This window comes from Lytechinus pictus, chromosome 7 (genome assembly GCF_037042905.1).
Source record: "Lytechinus pictus isolate F3 Inbred chromosome 7, Lp3.0, whole genome shotgun sequence".
Taxonomy (NCBI): Eukaryota; Metazoa; Echinodermata; class Echinoidea; order Temnopleuroida; family Toxopneustidae; genus Lytechinus; species Lytechinus pictus.
Genome location: NC_087251.1, coordinates 40,574,793 through 40,592,931, shown reverse-complemented (window position 1 = coordinate 40,592,931; position 18,139 = coordinate 40,574,793). Strand labels below are relative to the sequence as shown.

The window sequence follows — 18,139 nt, the reverse complement described above, 5'->3', positions numbered from 1 at the left end:
ATTTTTTTTAATGTAGATGGCATAACATATCATATAGGTGAGTAAAGTTTACAATTTTCATGTCGATGTCACCATTATAGACCATAGCTTCCTTGTCTTTTATATAAAGTTGTAAAAAAATACATTTTTTGTAGGCTATCTTAGTTTGGGCAGAAGTTCTAACTTTTTGGGGTGGGGTTGTACTTTTTTGTGCTCTTTTTTCTACCAGGTGGTGTACTTCACAGCTCCTTTCCCGTACATTCTCTTGACCATCCTGTTAATCCGAGCGGTCACTCTGCCCAATGCTATGGATGGAATAGTTTACTACCTCAAGCCTGATATCACAAGACTACGAGACAGTCAGGTAAGAGCACATGCCCATCATTAGTATATTTATGCATTACGTCTTTGATGGAAATGTAATTTGAAAGGTAAAATACAGAACTATTAAGCATCTACGAAACGTATAGCCGTGCACATTATTAAAATCTGGATACAAGGAATGAGGTGGGAAACCGTATGCGCCTATGTTATTTTATTTATTATTTAATATTACTACTCGTCATAAATGTACTTTTTCCTTAATCTACTTCCAAAATCACCAATTCACATCGGATGTGATCGTATTGACGCATTTTACAATTTTCGAATTTTCAAATCTCTACCTTTCTATTTCTCTGTCCGATATTATTTTGATTGTCACAATTCTTGTCTTCTACTTTTATATGAATTATTCTTAGTTTATTTGCTCTTCCATGTATATTTCCCTGTCCTTATGACTTAAATTTTATGTCGGTTATCCAAATTATCTCGGATTCCATCTCGTTCATTAATTTTAATGATATTTTGAGTGATGATCAGGCAGATGCATGGTGAATGATGGAAATGAAGGACCCTCGTACAATATTTTTGGATAAGAATAAGAGCTTTGATTGATAACAGATAAATAATTGGATTTCGTAATGACCTAGCAGTCCCGGAAAGAGAAGGCGTGTGTGAGAGGGTGTGTGTGTGTGTGTGTGTGTGAGAGAGAGAGAGAGAGAAGGGACAAGGGGAGGTGAGAAGAAAAAGGTAAAAAGATAACGAAACCGGTGGGTGTTTCATAAAGCTGTTCGTAAGTTAAGAGCGACTTTAAGAACGACTGGTGATCCTTTCTTGTGATAAATAGTATACTGAATTGGCGATGGTTTAGCGCGTAAGAAGGGTTCACCAGTCGTTCTTAAAGTCGCTCTTAACTTACGAACAGCTTTATGAAACGGCCCCCTGGGCGGATGAATTAGTAGATAAAAAGCACAGCGAAAGAAGACACGGACAGGTAAAAGCGACTTGGTCATTCATACCGTAAAATGAGATCCTGTCACCTGGATATCCAGTGAACATTTAAATCCAAGTTATACAAATATAGGCCTATACAGAAGAGTGGTAACTACAAGGGGTTTGGAATAATCATGGAGGTTCTACCTCCATGGAATAATTGTACTCTATTGAGCTAAACCCATTGGCATGTACTTTAAGGATTCCTCGTGAGGATCACACAGTTTCATCGGACGTTTGAAGGGTCAGCCCCACTCAAGAGAGGGAGTGATACCATTGTAACGTAAGACGTAAAGCAATTCGCTATGAATGTCAGACAATTATCCCCACCGCCTCTGGGTGTCCAGGTATTATGTTTAATGCATTTTTCATATCTCCTTTGAGCCTGTAACGGCAACACCCGCCGGAGGCAAGAAAAGAATGCCGCCATTTTAATGCGGGACTCTGGCCTCGTCATATTGGATTGAACATGACCATTTCGCCCCTGACGTCCTTAATATCCTCAACACTAATATCGCGAAAAGCGATTTGTGAATTTGACCGCTGGCCGATCTATCGATGGACATGAATTGGATATGAACACACATTTTTAGAGCTAACTTTCCATTCTGTTGTAAAAGACTGATATCCATGATTATTGCCTTATTTCTGGAGAAAACCGCACAAGCCACGACAAGTTTACAGTAACGATGTACGTAACTATTCGTTTTCATTAAACCACATGCGACATAAACTCATTTACAAATGTCACCATAGTTAAAGAACTTCACCTTGTGCCGTTATTTAGAAACAGAGAAGAGTAGGAAATATGAAGGGAATTTGGATACGCGGCTAGAGTTTCGATCAGAGTAAGATGTTAAAATAATTAGCGAGCGTGATGACAAACATTATGTTGACACGTGTACCTGTACTTTCTGTGATGTGACCCCGAGGATATTATAAATATCGTTCATGTTTTTGCAACGTGCGATGAAATTACGATTTGCGATAAAATATTCTACGTGATGAATGATAATATGCTACCACGCAGTACGCTTTAGCTGGCCAATTTTCTTGCAAACATATTTTATTCTTCCGTTGAAATTGAAAAAACCCCATTGCTTATAAATGAAGTAGTATGTACTTAATTAGGCATTCATACAAAATCGTGGTTTTAAAGTTTAGCTTTAAAATGCTAATAGTTTGAATGCGCCTCACACGGTGCGTTATAATAAATGGGCGACGCGAAAGACGCTCCATGAATATTTACGACAACAAACTATTGTCATCGATATAGAGGTCAAGTCAATTAGGGGTCTATATGTCTTGGGGTTAGCGTAACCCCCTTTGTGGTATTCTGATCTAAATTATATGTAGTGATCTCCACCGATGCGTTCTATATCTGAATATGATTTGCGGTATTCGCCTCCGAACGCTACCAAAGGCGCATCATCTTGGCTTTATTCGTACCTCTATCCGCCAATTATAGGGGCATGGTGTGACCCTCTTTCGACATCGCTCGTACGCCATAACGACAACTGCAGACTTATTAAGGCTCCTCTTTAATTTTTCCTTCGGATTAAAACCAACAGGAGAGAGTGATGCTATGACGAATAATGTGAGTCCCAGACTCCCAGCTATAGCTTATATGAGAAATGTTAATGATATGCTTTGCATGAAAATTGAAGAATGGGAATTAATATTGCATGCCGCGATGATGGAAGTTGGCCAATAGATATACAGGTTAGATGGTCTTTGTAGTGTTATTGACTGACCTGACATTGTTTAATACCTCACCTCGCTTCAAGGCACGGATGATTTCATTATGCTGCTATCTTGGTAAATTTGGGAAGTAATGTTTAAATTGAATTATTTATCAAAATACGCTGCGCTGAAAGGGAAGTCATATACCTATATATCCCTTGTTTTTTCTTTGAAGATACCCAAATAACGTAAAATAAGTCAAGTAATCCAGTGAAAATATCCGCTTTTTGAAAAAAGCCAATGCTCTTTAGTAGTTTCAGGGAAAATATATTTAATAATTTGTGTCATATGATATTATGATTAATATAGATGATTTATTTTGATTTGAAAAGCCTATTAACGTTGAATCTTCTTTGCAGTATCTCTATAGTATAATAAAGCGCTGTATATATACAATTTTGGAATTCATTGTTATAACTGATAAGCAGGGAACAGTACAAAAATGGTCATACCTTGGCTACAAGCATGCACACTATGATTATAAGCAAAACCTCTTTCAAAAAATGTTTTCCCGAAACAAAACAATATTCAGTTTGATATATGACCTGTCCTGTCGAAAATACCAGTATGAAGCCTTAGCATGCATGATTCTATAACCGCCCATGATTTAGCTTACACTATATTGGTGCAATACTTGAAAAGAAAGAGAGAGAAAATGATACGACGATCTATACCTAAAACACATCCTGAATGATGTCAAACAAGCATCGATATACACCACTCTCATCTTCAACGTCTTTAACCCGCCATTTGAGCTTTTTGCTCCGTTCTCTAATTTCCATATGCTTCAGTTTGCCCCCTCGCGGTAACGGGAGAGTTGTGGTGTGTACACACGCTCTAAAATAAATACCCCCATTCCTCCACCGGCTCCCATCTTTCATATCCCCCCTCTGTAGAGTGAGTGCTCCGGTATCTCACTCCTTCCCCTTAGATATGATTTTTTTCTTGCCATCCTTCTTGTCAAGAGCCGCCTGGTGCGATCAGTGTATAAGAGTACCTCTAGGGACATAGTCCTTTTGATTATACTCTTACATTTTGCCGATGGGGCGAGGAAAGGAAAGCTTCCGCAAGACGACCACTCATTTTGTAGTCAAAGAGACGCTCTTTACATGTAAGAATTAACCTACATTTGACAAATTGTGAGGAAATATAAGAAATGTCCTCCACATCTTTCAAAGACGTCATTACACATATGCATCTCGAAAAATATGTGACAAAGATTTAGACGTCATTACACATATGCATCTCGAAAAATATGTGACAATTCTTAATGATTTGATTGAAAATTGATTTTTTTAAGTATAATTGTAGCCGCATTTGACACTTTTCTTTCGCATCTTGTGGTGTTGATAGCGTTTGATTTACTGGTCCATAATATATAGTCTGAAATTTGAAGAATAGCTTTATAGAGAATTTGATAATCACAGTCTAAAAGCTGATTTTTAGATTTCTAACTTCTGCATATAAATTTCAAAGGCCCATCTCGCTTTATTGTCTCTGCTTCATACAGCAGAGCGAGACTATTATTATAATAGGCGCCGCTTCTCCGAAGGCGGCGTCATCATTGAAATCTTAACCAAGGTTAAGATTGTGAAATTTCATTACTACTATATGGACCGAGTTTATGAAACTTAAACATAAGGTCAATCAAGTATCATTGATCATCTTCCATGAGTTTCAGGTCACAAGGTCAAGGGTCATATTGAATTGCGTAATGCAGGCTAGAGACTGCCAGAGGCGTTCCTCTCGTTGTTTTTTTTTTTTTTTTGGGGGGGTCAAAACATTTGCAGCGAGGTTTAAGTTTTCTAGCAATCTTTTTTTTTCCTTTTTTGTTGGCGGGGATGCGCAGCTTATTTCATGATATAATATTGGTTTATCGGAATAAAGGCTCCAAAATCAATGAACTAACAAGTAAGTGTACATGGTGTAGTTTATAATCTATTACCATATGAATTTAAGCATTGAGGAGAATTCGTGAGAAGTGAATGAAGGAGTGTTGGACTAATAGAGTGTTATTATGACTGCAGAGAATATTATAGATCATGTGTGGAAGATGGATCATGTGTGGAATATTATACTGGTTTTTTTTTGTTTTACGAAGTAAGAATGCTCGTCTGTAAAATTGTATTTGATTTGTATTGCTTTATATTACTTTGTATTATGTTTTGAATGGAAATGGAATAAAGAATTGAACTGATGTAATCATCAATCTGGGAAACAGAAGTTGCTCTCTAATTTGATGTGTAAATTGACTTTGCGGAAAATTGTTCAGAGTACTGATGCATATCGAATTGGATAATTTCATGAATTGGCATACAGCGCGTATCAATAAAGTTTACGCTTCGAGAAAGTATTTGGAACTTGAAAAATATACAACGTCATGGAAGTCAGATTAGAGAGGTGGGGTCAGAAGGACAAGTCCCTCAACAAAAACAAACAAATTGTGAAGCAAACTTATCTTATAAAAGTAAAGCTGACATGCATCTAAACTTCAACTTTTGTAGCTCTCCGAGCAGCCTATTGGGGGAAATCATCATGGACAAAATAAAATTCCGCCCCCTCCTCAAGACAATGTTGAATCAGCACCCTTGCTCAAAAAAGCCCCTTTCCGGTATGAGTATCAATCATTTTCTGGTTGCGCTTTCGCGCTCTCATTTACCGTGTTTACACTTAATCGGCATTTGAATCGGCTCGCGGTTCTGAACCGCGAGCCGATTCAGCATCGGCTTTTTCATAGCGTGTAAACGCGAGCAACTTGAATCGGCTCGCGGTTCAGAACCGGCAATTTGCACCACCAAAGTAGTAGGTTCTGAACCGCGAGCCGATGCAGAATCGGCTTTTTTACTACGTGTAAACAGAAAGCCGATTCTGCACCGGCAATTTGTGCGCATTTCAATTACTTTACCATTGTGACGTAATTGTAAGCGCACTGATCCAGCGTTGTCTTTGTTATGACGTATATTGTAGGTATGCGTATCATTTCAGGTTTTTGCATCGGCTCGCGGTTCTGAACCGCGAGCTGTAACAACGTGTAAACGCAATCCAAATGCCGATTCTGCATCGGCATTTGGTTCAGAACCAATTGCCGATTAAGTGTAAACACGGTAATTATTTGATTAATGAGACGCATACTCCTCAATACCGTGTTTACACTTAATCGGCATTTGAATCGGCTCGCGGTTCTGAACCGCGAGCCGATTCAGCATCGGCTTTTTCATAGCGTGTAAACGCGAGCAACTTGAATCGGCTCGCGGTTCAGAACCGGCAATTTGCACCACCGTTCTGAACCGCGAGCCGATGCAGAATCGGCTTTTTTACTACGTGTAAACAGAAAGCCGATTCTGCACCGGCTATTTGTGCGCATTTCAATTACTTTACCATTGTGACGTAATTGTAAGCGCACTGATCCAGCGTTGTCTTTATTTATGACGTATATTGTAGGTATGCGTATCATTTCAGGTTTTTGCATCGGCTCGCGGTTCTGAACCGCGAGCTGTAACAACGTGTAAACGCAATCCAAATGCCGATTCTGCATCGGCATTTGGTTCAGAACCAATTGCCGATTAAGTGTAAACACGGTAATATATCATGTTTATGCGTCAAATTTCAGCTTGCGTTTCGCGCGCGCATTACGCCTATTTCTTGCGGGTGATACGCTTCCTGTAAAATAACACAAATAGTTGGAAATTTCAATTTTTGCCATTTTCCTCAAAATTTTCAGCTATAGCTTCACTATCGCACTATTCATTTCTTGAGCTACGTAACCTCTTTATTGTGTCAAACGATGCTTATAAGAAAAAAACTTATATTGTTCAGCTCGAACTTCGTGCTCGAATTATATGTTTTGTGAGGAAAATACCCTATTTATGAATTTTTATGCAGAAGGTTATTAAAATGTCCAGTTATGTTGTTGTTGCTGTCTCGCCTGCACATAGCAGAGCGAGACTATATTCGCTGCTTTTCCGGCGGCGGCAGCGTCAACATCAAACCCTAACCATAAGGTTAAGTTTTTGAAATGACATCATAACTTAGAAAGTATATGGATCTAGTTCATGAAATTTGGACATAAGGGTAATCAAGTATTACTGAACATCCTGCCTTGGATTCAGGTCACATGACCAAGGTCAAAGGCCACTTAGGGTAAATGAACTTAGACCATGTTGGGGGAATCAATATCGAAATCTTAACATAAGGTTAAGTTTTTTAAATGACATCATAACTTAAAAAGTATATAGACCTAGTTCATGAAACTTACACATAGGGGTAATGAAGTATTACTAAATATCCTGCCTGAGTTTCAGGTCACTTGACCAAGGTCGAATGTCATTTAGGGTCATTGAACTTTGGGCATATTGGGGGTATTTGTTGAATTTCCATCGTAACTTTGAAAGTTTATGGATCTAGTTCATAAAACTTGGACATAAGAGTAATCAAGTATAGAGATACTTGTTGAGGTACTTGTTCAGAGGAACATCCTGTGCGAGTTTCAGGTCACATGACCAAGGTCATAGGGTCAATGAACGTTGGTCATATTGGGGGTATTTGTTGAATTGCCATCGTAACTCTGAAAGTTTATGGATCTAGTTCATAAAAATTGGACATGTTAGGAGTAATCAAGTATCACTGAACATCCTGTGCGAGTTTCAGGTCAAATGACCAAAGTCAAAAGTCATTTGGGGTCAACGAACTTTGGTCATATTGGGGGTATTAATTTTGTTGAATTACCATCGTAACTTTGAAAGTTTATGGATCTAGTTCATAAAACGTGGACATAAGTCAAGAGTAATCAAGTGTCACTGAACATCCTGTGCGAGTTTCAGGTCACATGACCAAGGTCGATGAACTTTGGCCACGTCATGCACGTTGTGGGTAATTGTTGAATTGCCATCATAACTTTGAAAGTTTATGGATATAGTTAATGAAATGTGGATATAGGGGTAATCAAGTATCACTGACAAATCTTAGGTCACTTGATCAAGGTCAAATGTCATTTATTGTCAATGAACGTAGTAGTATATTACTATATGAAAGGTGTTTTTTGTTTATAGTTATTTTATAGTCATTATTAAAGTCAGCACTGCTGCTACATTGAATCGCGTAATACAGGCGAGACTGCCAGAGGCACTCCACTTGCTTAGAAATTTGCTCATTTGCCCCATTTCGGTGAAGTGAATGAGTCCACCGGTCAAAGATATTCATTAGTCAGTAATATACTAATTAGACCGGCTGTTTCTAACACTTCTACAGAATAATGTAGATCGATTGCAGATCAATAATTATTGGTCATGTCGTCTAATCGTGTTTCTACTGCTTTGTATGAAATGATATGATTGGAAATTTTAAAAAGTGGGCCTTATTAACCCTACTCTACCCTACATACTTTACGGCCTACTCGTGTAAGATATTGATTTACTCATTGATATGCTTATAATCATATAGAATGCACAGACTCCTCATTAACAAATTACCCCCGTTACTATAATATTAGTTAGTGCAAACTTCGATAGTGTTATACCTCGCCCACATGTAATAGCAAAATGTTATTTATCGCGTTATTACTGTGTGTTTTACCTTCATGATAATTGAGAGAAAGATTTAGAGAGGGAGAGACAGCACGAGAGAGAAAATCCCTATTTAGAATAAAAAGGAAATGATTTCAGGGTAACATAACAAAATATGTACATCGTATTTCCTGTGTGTAGAGTATTATGTCAGAAACATACAGAGAAAAGCAAAGCTCTTATTGCTTAGTGATATACGGCGTGAATACGGCGTATACGGCGTGAATCTTTTTGTTATTGATTAAGAAAGCATAATCTCCATTTTGAAGGTTAAGTGCTGTGCAATTGCTCTGGCACAAATGTTATTTCGAGGCAGATGTCTCCATCTAAAACCGTCCATTCGACGGACTGTAACTGATCCGGGGTGGCTCAACCAAAACCTCTTTACTCTACTGACGAAGCGTTTCAAATTATATTCCATATTGCTCGCTCTGTCACATTCATTCACGTCTTCTCATCGTCTAGACTCTAGACTTAACAACTACATTTATGGAATCGTGATGGCCAATAATATATATTAATATCTTTCTCCGATCCGATCCAGTTGAAGTCAACAGTGAATGGTGTTCAATCCAAAAAGCCGGGAATTTACCAACTGATCTCTGACCAGTTTTGAATCAATTTCCATTTAATTGATTTAAAGATTCAAGCTGTAAGGTTTCCCTGTTTAATAATAATGATAATGTTCTCTAATCTACAGCTACAGCTTTTTATGTGTCAGGGTTGACAAACATTATTATTGTAGGAGAAATATAATAGGGTAGACTCCCTACGTGTAGTTATATCGTGAGTGTCTCTAGTAGTGACGAAGCACACTACTTCTGTTAAAGGCCCGCCATAATCCTAGCGTTGACATTCAAAATCAAGATGGAAATGAAGGCAATATTGTTTCAGGACATGTAATACAAGCGAGCATCCTGCCGTTTGTCATGTCAATATCTAAATGAGATTTCTCCATCCCCTTCTGTCTTAACTGGAGGATTTTTGTCCGCTCCATTCTTGTTTTGTTTTTGTCCGATTGCAAATTGATGACGTGTACCGCATCCCATGGAGTGATGATAAAGTGGAGCGTTTTGACAGTATACCATTCATACCCTGCGTGATATCAGCTACTACTAATTCCTCATGTTCTTACCTGACTGGTCTTACTTTTAAGGTTGGATGAAATTATTTCTCATAATCGTAGGCCTAATTGTTTCTCCCAAATGTTTATCAGTTTCTGGTGATTTCAAGTATCTGGTCCATACGCTACATGTACTAAGATGACTCGAATCCTTGTACTCTATTTTTTAAATAGACGCAAAGATGCGATTCCATCATATTCAAGTTTTAATAACTTATCCCCAAAGGCAAATGTGTCAGATAATGATCTTAATAGCATTAGGTATTTCGAGAACCACATGAATAATAGCTTAGTAACACTTTCACCATAATGCATGGTAATATTTCCAACGGAGGATGTCTTTCCATCTCTGGGCTTTTACGTAATATTAAGGTACGTTTGCCGACAAATTATGTTTGCTGATAAAAAAGTCCCATTTGAAATTTGCCTTATTAATAAAAAAAAGTAGATTGTTGCTAGAAGGCCTCCATAATTACATTAACGTCTACAGGGTCCCAATTAATTATTTGTACACTTCATATAACAATGTAAAATGAGAAGATGCTGGAACCTAAAAAAGGTCCTAATTTTGCTATCATAATAATTATATATCATATGAAATGGAAAAGTATAGCCTTTGTTTTGCACCTAGTTGCAAATTATGATCAGGATTATGAATAATTGTATGCGATAGTGCATATCTACTTCAGACCTTAGTGATCATTGAGCATAGCGCACAATGCTTTAATGATCATGACTTATTTCATATTTTTTCTGAGAAATGAGACGAAATGCTTTCATTTGATAATGATCGGAAGGTGACGTCAGGTGTTTTTCTCAAATGAGTTATAGGGATTTATTGAGTGAATACGGCCCAGACCTATTTCATACTCTTCTTTCTTGTTTTATTTGTACCCCATTTTCTCATTTTTTTACATCTTGAAAAATCATAGGGGCCAAATGTGAGGCCGCCCCTGTATTAATTATGAATTAATTTTAAGATGGCATTCATTGTTTCACACTGATCATAATAGCCGAATAATATGGGAACATTTTTTATTTTATGCTTCTCACACGGTTGATAATTGGATTGGTTGTAAACGATTCACGATGATTGTGTCTTGAAGCAATCAATACATGATCTTGCATACCGATGCACTGCTCGCAGAAAGACAATTATTTAAACTTTCCATGTTAACTTTATTTCGTTATATTATCGTTCCATAATAGTTTTGCAAAAAAAAAGAAGTAAAAATGAAGTCTCTTTTCTCCTGGTTCCTGGATGTAGGAGTACTAATGGCTTCATTGAATTATGAAAGAGGGCATGTCCATGTATTAAATGAGATGGAGTAAGAGGCTGGTGAAAGAGAGCGTGTCCATGTAAGTAATGAGAGGCTGGTGAAAGAGGGCGTGTCCATGTAAGAAATGAGGGGGAGTGAGATGCTGGTGAAAGAGGGCGTGTCCATGTAAGAAAGTAGAGGGAGTGAGAGGCTGGTGAAAGAGGGCTTGTCCATGTAAGAAATGAGAGGGAGGGAGAGGCTGGTGAAAGAGGGCGTGTCCATGTAAGAAATTAGAGGGAGTGAGAGGCTGGTGAAAGAGGGCGTGTCCATGTAAGAAATGAGAGGCTGGTGAAAGAGGGTGTGTCCATGTAAGAAATGAGAGGGAGTGAATGGCTGGTGAAAGAGGGTGTGTCCATGTATGAAATGAGAGGGAGTGAATGGCTGGTGACAATGGGCGCGTCCATGTAAGAAATTAGAGGCTGGTGAAAGAGGGCGTTTCCATGTAAGAAATGAGAGGGAGTGAGAGGCTGGTGAAAGAGGGCGTGTCCATGTAAGAAAAAAGAGGAAGTGATAGAATGGTGAAAGAGGGTGTGTCCATGTGAGAAATGAGAGGGAGTGAGAGGCTAGTGAAAGAGGGCGTGTCCATGTAAGAAATGAGAGGGAGTGAGAGGCTGGTGAAAGAGGGCGCGTCCATGTAAGAAATGAGATGGAGTGAGAGGCTGGTGAAAGAGGGCGTGTCCATGTAAGAAATGAGAGGGAGTGAGAGGCTGGTGAAAGAGGGCGTGTCCATGTAGGAAATGAGGAGTGAGAGGCTGGTGAAAGAGGGTGTGTACATGTAAGAAATGAGAGGGAGTGAGAGGCTGGTGAAAGAGGGCGTGTCCATGTAAGAAATTAGACGGAGTGAGAGGCTGGTGAAAGAGGGCGTGTCCATGTATGAAATGAGAGGGAGTGAATGGCTGTCCATGTAAGAAATTAGAGGCTGGTGAAAGAGGGCGTTTCCATTCGAAGAAATGAGAGGGAGTGAATGGCTGTCCATGTAAGAAATTAGAGGCTGGTGAAAGAGGGCGTGTCCATGTAAGAAAAAAGTGGAAGTGATAGGTTGGTGAAAGAGGGTGTGTCCATGTGAGAAATGAGAGGGAGTGAGAGGCTGGTGAAAGAGAATGTGTCCATGTAAGAAATTAGAGGGAGTGAGAGGCTGATGAAAGAGGGCGCGTCCATGTAAGAAATGAGAGGGAGTGAGAGGCTGGTGAAAGAGGGCGTGTCCATGTAAGAAATGAGAGGGAGTGAGAGGCTGGTGAAAGAGGGTGTGTACATGTAAGAAATGAGAGGGAGTGAGAGGCTGGTGAAAGAGGGCGTGTCCATGTAAGAAATGAGAGGGAGTGAGAGGCTGGTGAAAGAGGGTGTGTCCATGTAAGAAATGAGAGGGAGTGAGAGGCTGGTGAAAGAGGGTGTGTACATGTAAGAAATGAGAGGGAGTGAGAGGCTGGTGAAAGAGGGTGTGTACATGTAAGAAATGAGAGGGAGTGAGAGGCTGGTGAAAGAGGGTGTGTACATGTAAGAAATGAGAGGGAGTGAGAGGCTGGTGAAAGAGGGCGTGTCCATGTAAGAAATGAGAGGCTGGTGAAAGAGGGTGTGTACATGTAAGAAATGAGAGGGAGTGTCCATGTAAGAAATGAGAGGGAGTGAATGGCTGGTGAAAGAGGGTGTGTCCATGTAAGAAATTAGAGGCTGGTGAAAGAGGGCGTTTCCATTCGAAGAAATGAGAGGGAGTGAGTGGCTGGTGAAAGAGGGCGTGTCCATGTAAGAAAAAAGTGGAAGTGATAGGCTGGTGAAAGAGGGTGTGTCCATGTGAGAAATGAGAGGGAGTGAGAGGCTGGTGAAAGAGAATGTGTCCATGTAAGAAATTAGAGGGAGTGAGAGGCTGATGGAAGAGGGCGCGTCCATGTAAGAAATGAGAGGGAGTGAGAGGCTGGTGAAAGAGGGTGTGTCCATGTAAGAAATGAGAGGGAGTGAGAGGCTGGTGAAAGAGGGTGTGTACATGTAAGAAATGAGAGGGAGTGAGAGGCTGGTGAAAGAGGGTGTGTACATGTAAGAAATGAGAGGGAGTGAGAGGCTGGTGAAAGAGGGTGTGTACATGTAAGAAATGAGAGGGAGTGAGAGGCTGGTGAAAGAGGGCGTGTCCATGTAAGAAATGAGAGGCTGGTGAAAGAGGGTGTGTACATGTAAGAAATGAGAGGGAGTGTCCATGTAAGAAATGAGAGGGAGTGAATGGCTGGTGAAAGAGGGTGTGTCCATGTAAGAAATTAGAGGCTGGTGAAAGAGGGCGTTTCCATGTAAGAAATGAGAGGGAGTGAGAGGCTGGTGAAAGAGGGCGTGTCCATGTAAGAAAAAGAGGGAGTGATAGGCTGGTGAAAGAGGGTGTGTCCATGTAAGAAATGAGAGGGAGTAAGAGGCTGGTGAAAGAGGGCATGTCCATGTAAGAAATGAGAGGCTGGTGAAAGAGGGCGTGTCCATGTAAGAAATGAGAGGCTGGTGAAAGAGGGCGTGTCCATGTAAGAAATGAGAGGCTGGAGAAAGAGGGCGTGTCCATGTAAGACATGAGAGGGAGTGAGAGGCTGATGAAAGAGGGTATTGTTAGCTGGGATGTGGGGGCCTCGTGGTCTAGTCTTTCAATTCCCAGACATGGCGTGTCTTCCTTCAGCAAGAAATTTACCCACCGAATTTTGCACTCAAACCCAGGTGAAGTAAATGGGTACCGGCAGGAAGCAATTCCTTAAAAAGCTGCGAGCACCGAATCGGTAGACTAGCTCATTAGCCAGTATGCTATAGGAGCGCTTGAGCACCCAAGAAGGTGGATACGTGCGTTATACGAAATCATTATTTTTTTTTTATTAATTTATTTTTAAAGTTCATTCTCTTATATTCATGATTCTGTAAGAACTGCTCACGGACTCTTCCAATCATTCATTTGGAAACGCACCGTAATGCACCTGGGTCATTAGGTCATGAAATAGTGGAGTCTCTCCTGGCATACTTCATTTTCCCATGCACTATATGTGGACACATTTAGCCCTTTTTTATGACGTATGTGATTAGGATGGAATGGTCCTACCGACATCTATCTGGTCTTCAGAGATCTGTGCTAATAAACAATTCTCGAGTAGAGTAAATCGTTACATGGGTCTAAAAATGATAAATAGACATACGGTTCTGTGTTGTAACGAGAAAATCGCAAAAATAAATAACGGTTTTAATATAATTATCCCTTCCTTAAGGGGGTACATTTTTTATAATAGCGATCGCTGTTCAACAAAATACTCGTAATTGTATTACTTTATTGTAATATCAATTTCATAAGGACACTTCATATTCTCTCTATATTGGAAGTGCCTTTTTAAAAGGTCTATATTATGGGAGGCAGATATTTGAATAATCTGAATCCTTTATACGAAAAAAAAATGTGTCACATGTTTCTTCCTTTGCTCCTAGATCAAATTTCTTAGCAATAAAGTAATAAATAATTTCACGTTCTATAATTATCACCTCATTTTATGATTGTCGAATGCTCAGTTTTCTGAATAATGAATGAAATTATGTACCTTTATATTGTCAGGTATGGATGGACGCAGCCACTCAGATCTTCTTCTCTTACTCGCTTGGTCAAGGAGTCCTCATTGCTCTCGGAAGCTACAATAAACACAAGCATAACTTCATCAGGTAATCTATTCTTATCAAGAGAATCCATTAGCTGTTCATATATCACTGCGTGTATTGCCATGGGTGGCGGCGGCACATGGGAGGGGCCTGGGTCGACTATCACTAGCGATTTTTCAAGTTATGAAAAATGGAGGAAAGGAGGGAAAAATGAAAACAAAAACGGAAGAAAAGGGGGAAAAGAGAGGCATAACAAGGAGACGTCTGGGGCTTATTTATTTCAATGTTTAACTGAGAATTAGAAAATTTGTGATACTTATTGTGTTCATTATATATCATAAATAATATATATCGAATCTCTAAATATTCAGAACGAAATATTTAGAACAAAAATTCTTTTAAAAGATTGTTTGAAATGCTGAAGAAAGCAAAACAACATAAACAACACAATTGTTTATGATTTATATACTCTGAGCTTCCTCACTCTAATTAATCCTCTTGCAAAGCTATATGAACAAGCAAGTCTGCAGATTCCATCAAATATGTAATGGTATGTAGTCATGTTGTACTATGTCTAGAGAGTAACCTCATTTATAGACTAATTAATGTGTGATACAAAACAGACTGATCCGCCTTTGACTTCATTATGTTCAAGGTAAAGATGTATCATGGGGACTTACTAATAAGTTTAGAAGGCTGGAACTATAATATTCCGTAGGCCTATTTCTTGCATCAAATCATTCTTAAAGCAGAATTAACTATGGTATTGCATGCATTGATGTAATAACGACTAATTAAGAAAATGAAGTGCAAGTTTGATAAGCCCCTGTCTGGTAACCTTTCACGTTAAACGAGTCGATACGTTGGTATAACAAGGCTTAATGCTCGTATAACGCAATTAAAATTTAATAAACGCAGTGTGATTAGAATGTGACGTTTTTAATGCGTCTCGGTTCAGAATAATTTGCGTTTGCTCGCGTCACATTATCAATCATTTCCCCGCAATCTATGTTGGAGTAGAGTAAACAAAAAAAAATCCTCAAAACATAATTTTGGGCCTTGACTATTCGAAATTTGTCCCTGATTTACTCCGAATTATCTTCAAAGTATAATTGGTTCAAATACTGATTTTGTCAGCGAGCACTGCACAATCCTTTATACAACCGATAATAATATACAAGGCCTTGAAAAGTTAATCATCCGAACTTGAACCGGCGATATTTTGTCATAACAATGTTATGGACTGTATAAAAGGGATGTCGGAATATCCCCACGCCTGGGACAGGCACTAATGTACCATGAACTAATCATGTTAATCTTAAAATTAACGAGCATATAAACAATAATTGAATGTATTGGGAGTGACGAAAGGTGGGTAACCCCCGATAATAAAATTGTTCAGCACAAGGGTCAAGGAAAAGTAAGCAGTAATGGGGGGGGGGGGGCGAGTTTGATCCCACCTCGACGATATTGTGGCTATGCTGCCGAGCGAAAAAAAATTTTGACCGGGTCTTTCGCTGACTGCATCTTTCGGGACCAAATTTTCGACGGCCAGTTACGCGGTTCTGAAATTTTGTAAGTGCACGTCGGACCCAAAATTGCTCTAAAACGTGATTTGGTGTACTAAAAAAATGCCAACTTGTTTTCAACGAAACAATCATAAAGTGTATGATTATTTTTACTTTCCACAGAAAATAGTTAGTTTCCTCAGTAAAAATTATGTTGACTGTAGATTTGTTTTGGTGAACATCATTCGCAGAGGGCTAACCATTTACGAACCAATTCACGTGTTCTTTTCTAGTGACTATTAAATTTGGCGCTGTAGTTCTTCGTGTGTGCTTGCCCTTTGACCTCTGGGGATGCCCGGTTGACTCGGGCTCTCTATGGCGACGGGTTAAACAATCCACCACCTTAGCAACAAAAGGAAAAGTCATGGCCTACATGTGATCTGCTTCACCAAGCTGTTGTATTTTAATCAATGCATTGAATAGATATGTGGCGGGGATAATAACTTCATTATTAGGATTGCAATGGTAATACAATCATCGATATGGAGTATAATGTATTGGAGACGATAACATGGGATAGATAAAAACTTTGAGATTACACAAATTAAACAAGTCCTGTATTGTATTGGAAGTACGTGTATTCTTTTGATTGGTGATACCTATAATTGTTCTTAGTGATCGATTTTCCACATCCCCATCTTGTTTCTGTTAATTAGAGCATTGTGAGTTCTAAAATACATAGCGGAAAGTACACTGCAAAAACTCCGGTGTTGATTTAACTCCAGCCCGGAATCTATATATGTCCACACCAGAGAAGTATTGAAACATCACCAGTTTGGAATCAAACCAATGCTGTTTTAATTCTAATTGGTGTTGTATAAACACCTATCTGGTGTCAGACCGAAACCAAACTGGTGTAGTTTAACACTTGGCTCTGGTGTGGACATATATATATATTCCGGGCTGGTGTTAAATCAATACCAGTGTTTTTGCAGTGTATAGTGCAGCAGCGGCTGAACCACACGTGATGGAGTTGTAAACTTTGTTTAGTGTTGCTCGCCTGCCCTAATCAATGTATGGTTCATTTCATCAGGAAGGAATAATGAGGAACAAACATCTATTAATTTACCAGACAAAGTCCCAATAGATATTATCAAGTGCACACGTGTTTTAGCAATTCCCCAACGCGTGTATATTGGTATCTCGATGAGAGGGAAATTATCCGCATGTATGTCGCTCAAACTGTCACGGTGCGTTTTACACCCGAAGGATGATTGGGTTTTCATAGATTGCCTTTATTTCTTCTAACCCATGTTTCCAATTCTCTAACATGGTGTATATTCTCGCCTTGGAGTACATTAACTTGAGATGGGATATTGATTGGCGGGAAAGCGATTTTCCACCGGTATTCTGGAGAACAAATTTGAATAAGGGATGCGTTAACGCAGGTGCACAGGGGCGTATAGAATGCTATGAACTCTGCACACTGACATGAAGAGTGTTTGGGTACTCATCTTGGAAACCCTCTGCATGGTTTTGTCACGTGATCATGACCTTTATAAGAAGTACTTTGATCCCCGTCCTTCTCATAATTTTCTCGTCTGTATGTCTGTATGTACACTGGATTGTAAGTCTGCATATATGTTCGAATTGTCCACGAATCGCTAATTGGTAGCCACTTTTATATCTCACATTCAACCTAAATCCCCCTCTCGCTTCTCAAAAAGATTCCTCTGTTTACAAACCAGCACCTTCTCCTGCTATGTCACCATCTCCCATCCCACCTCTTCAACCTGTATGTGTTTCCTCAAATGGATATTGTATATCCGAAGTGAAAAGTTATGACTTCAATATGTCGCATATTGTTCTTCCGTTATGAAAATGGTGCAGCAATTCTCACATTTCACAAGATTTCTTTATCCACCCCCTTTCATGGAAGTCAAGTCGCTGAATATGTTTCCTTGTACTGTACAATTCTAGTCTATTTCTGTCATATGG

The 18,139-nt window shown here is 39.3% G+C and overlaps 1 protein-coding gene across 1 annotated transcript in view; it reads left to right on the top strand.

Annotated features, from left to right (window-relative positions):
• Nucleotides 1–14,700, top strand: part of LOC129264219 (sodium- and chloride-dependent betaine transporter-like) — a 31,584-nt gene extending 16,884 nt beyond the window's left edge. Inside the window, exons 5-6 of the mRNA XM_054902074.2 lie at nucleotides 209–343; nucleotides 14,593–14,700. Of these exons, the coding sequence (XP_054758049.1) occupies nucleotides 209–343; nucleotides 14,593–14,700 (243 nt within the window). The remainder of the gene's footprint in view (nucleotides 1–208; nucleotides 344–14,592) is intronic.
• Nucleotides 14,701–18,139: the final 3,439 nt, after the last annotated feature.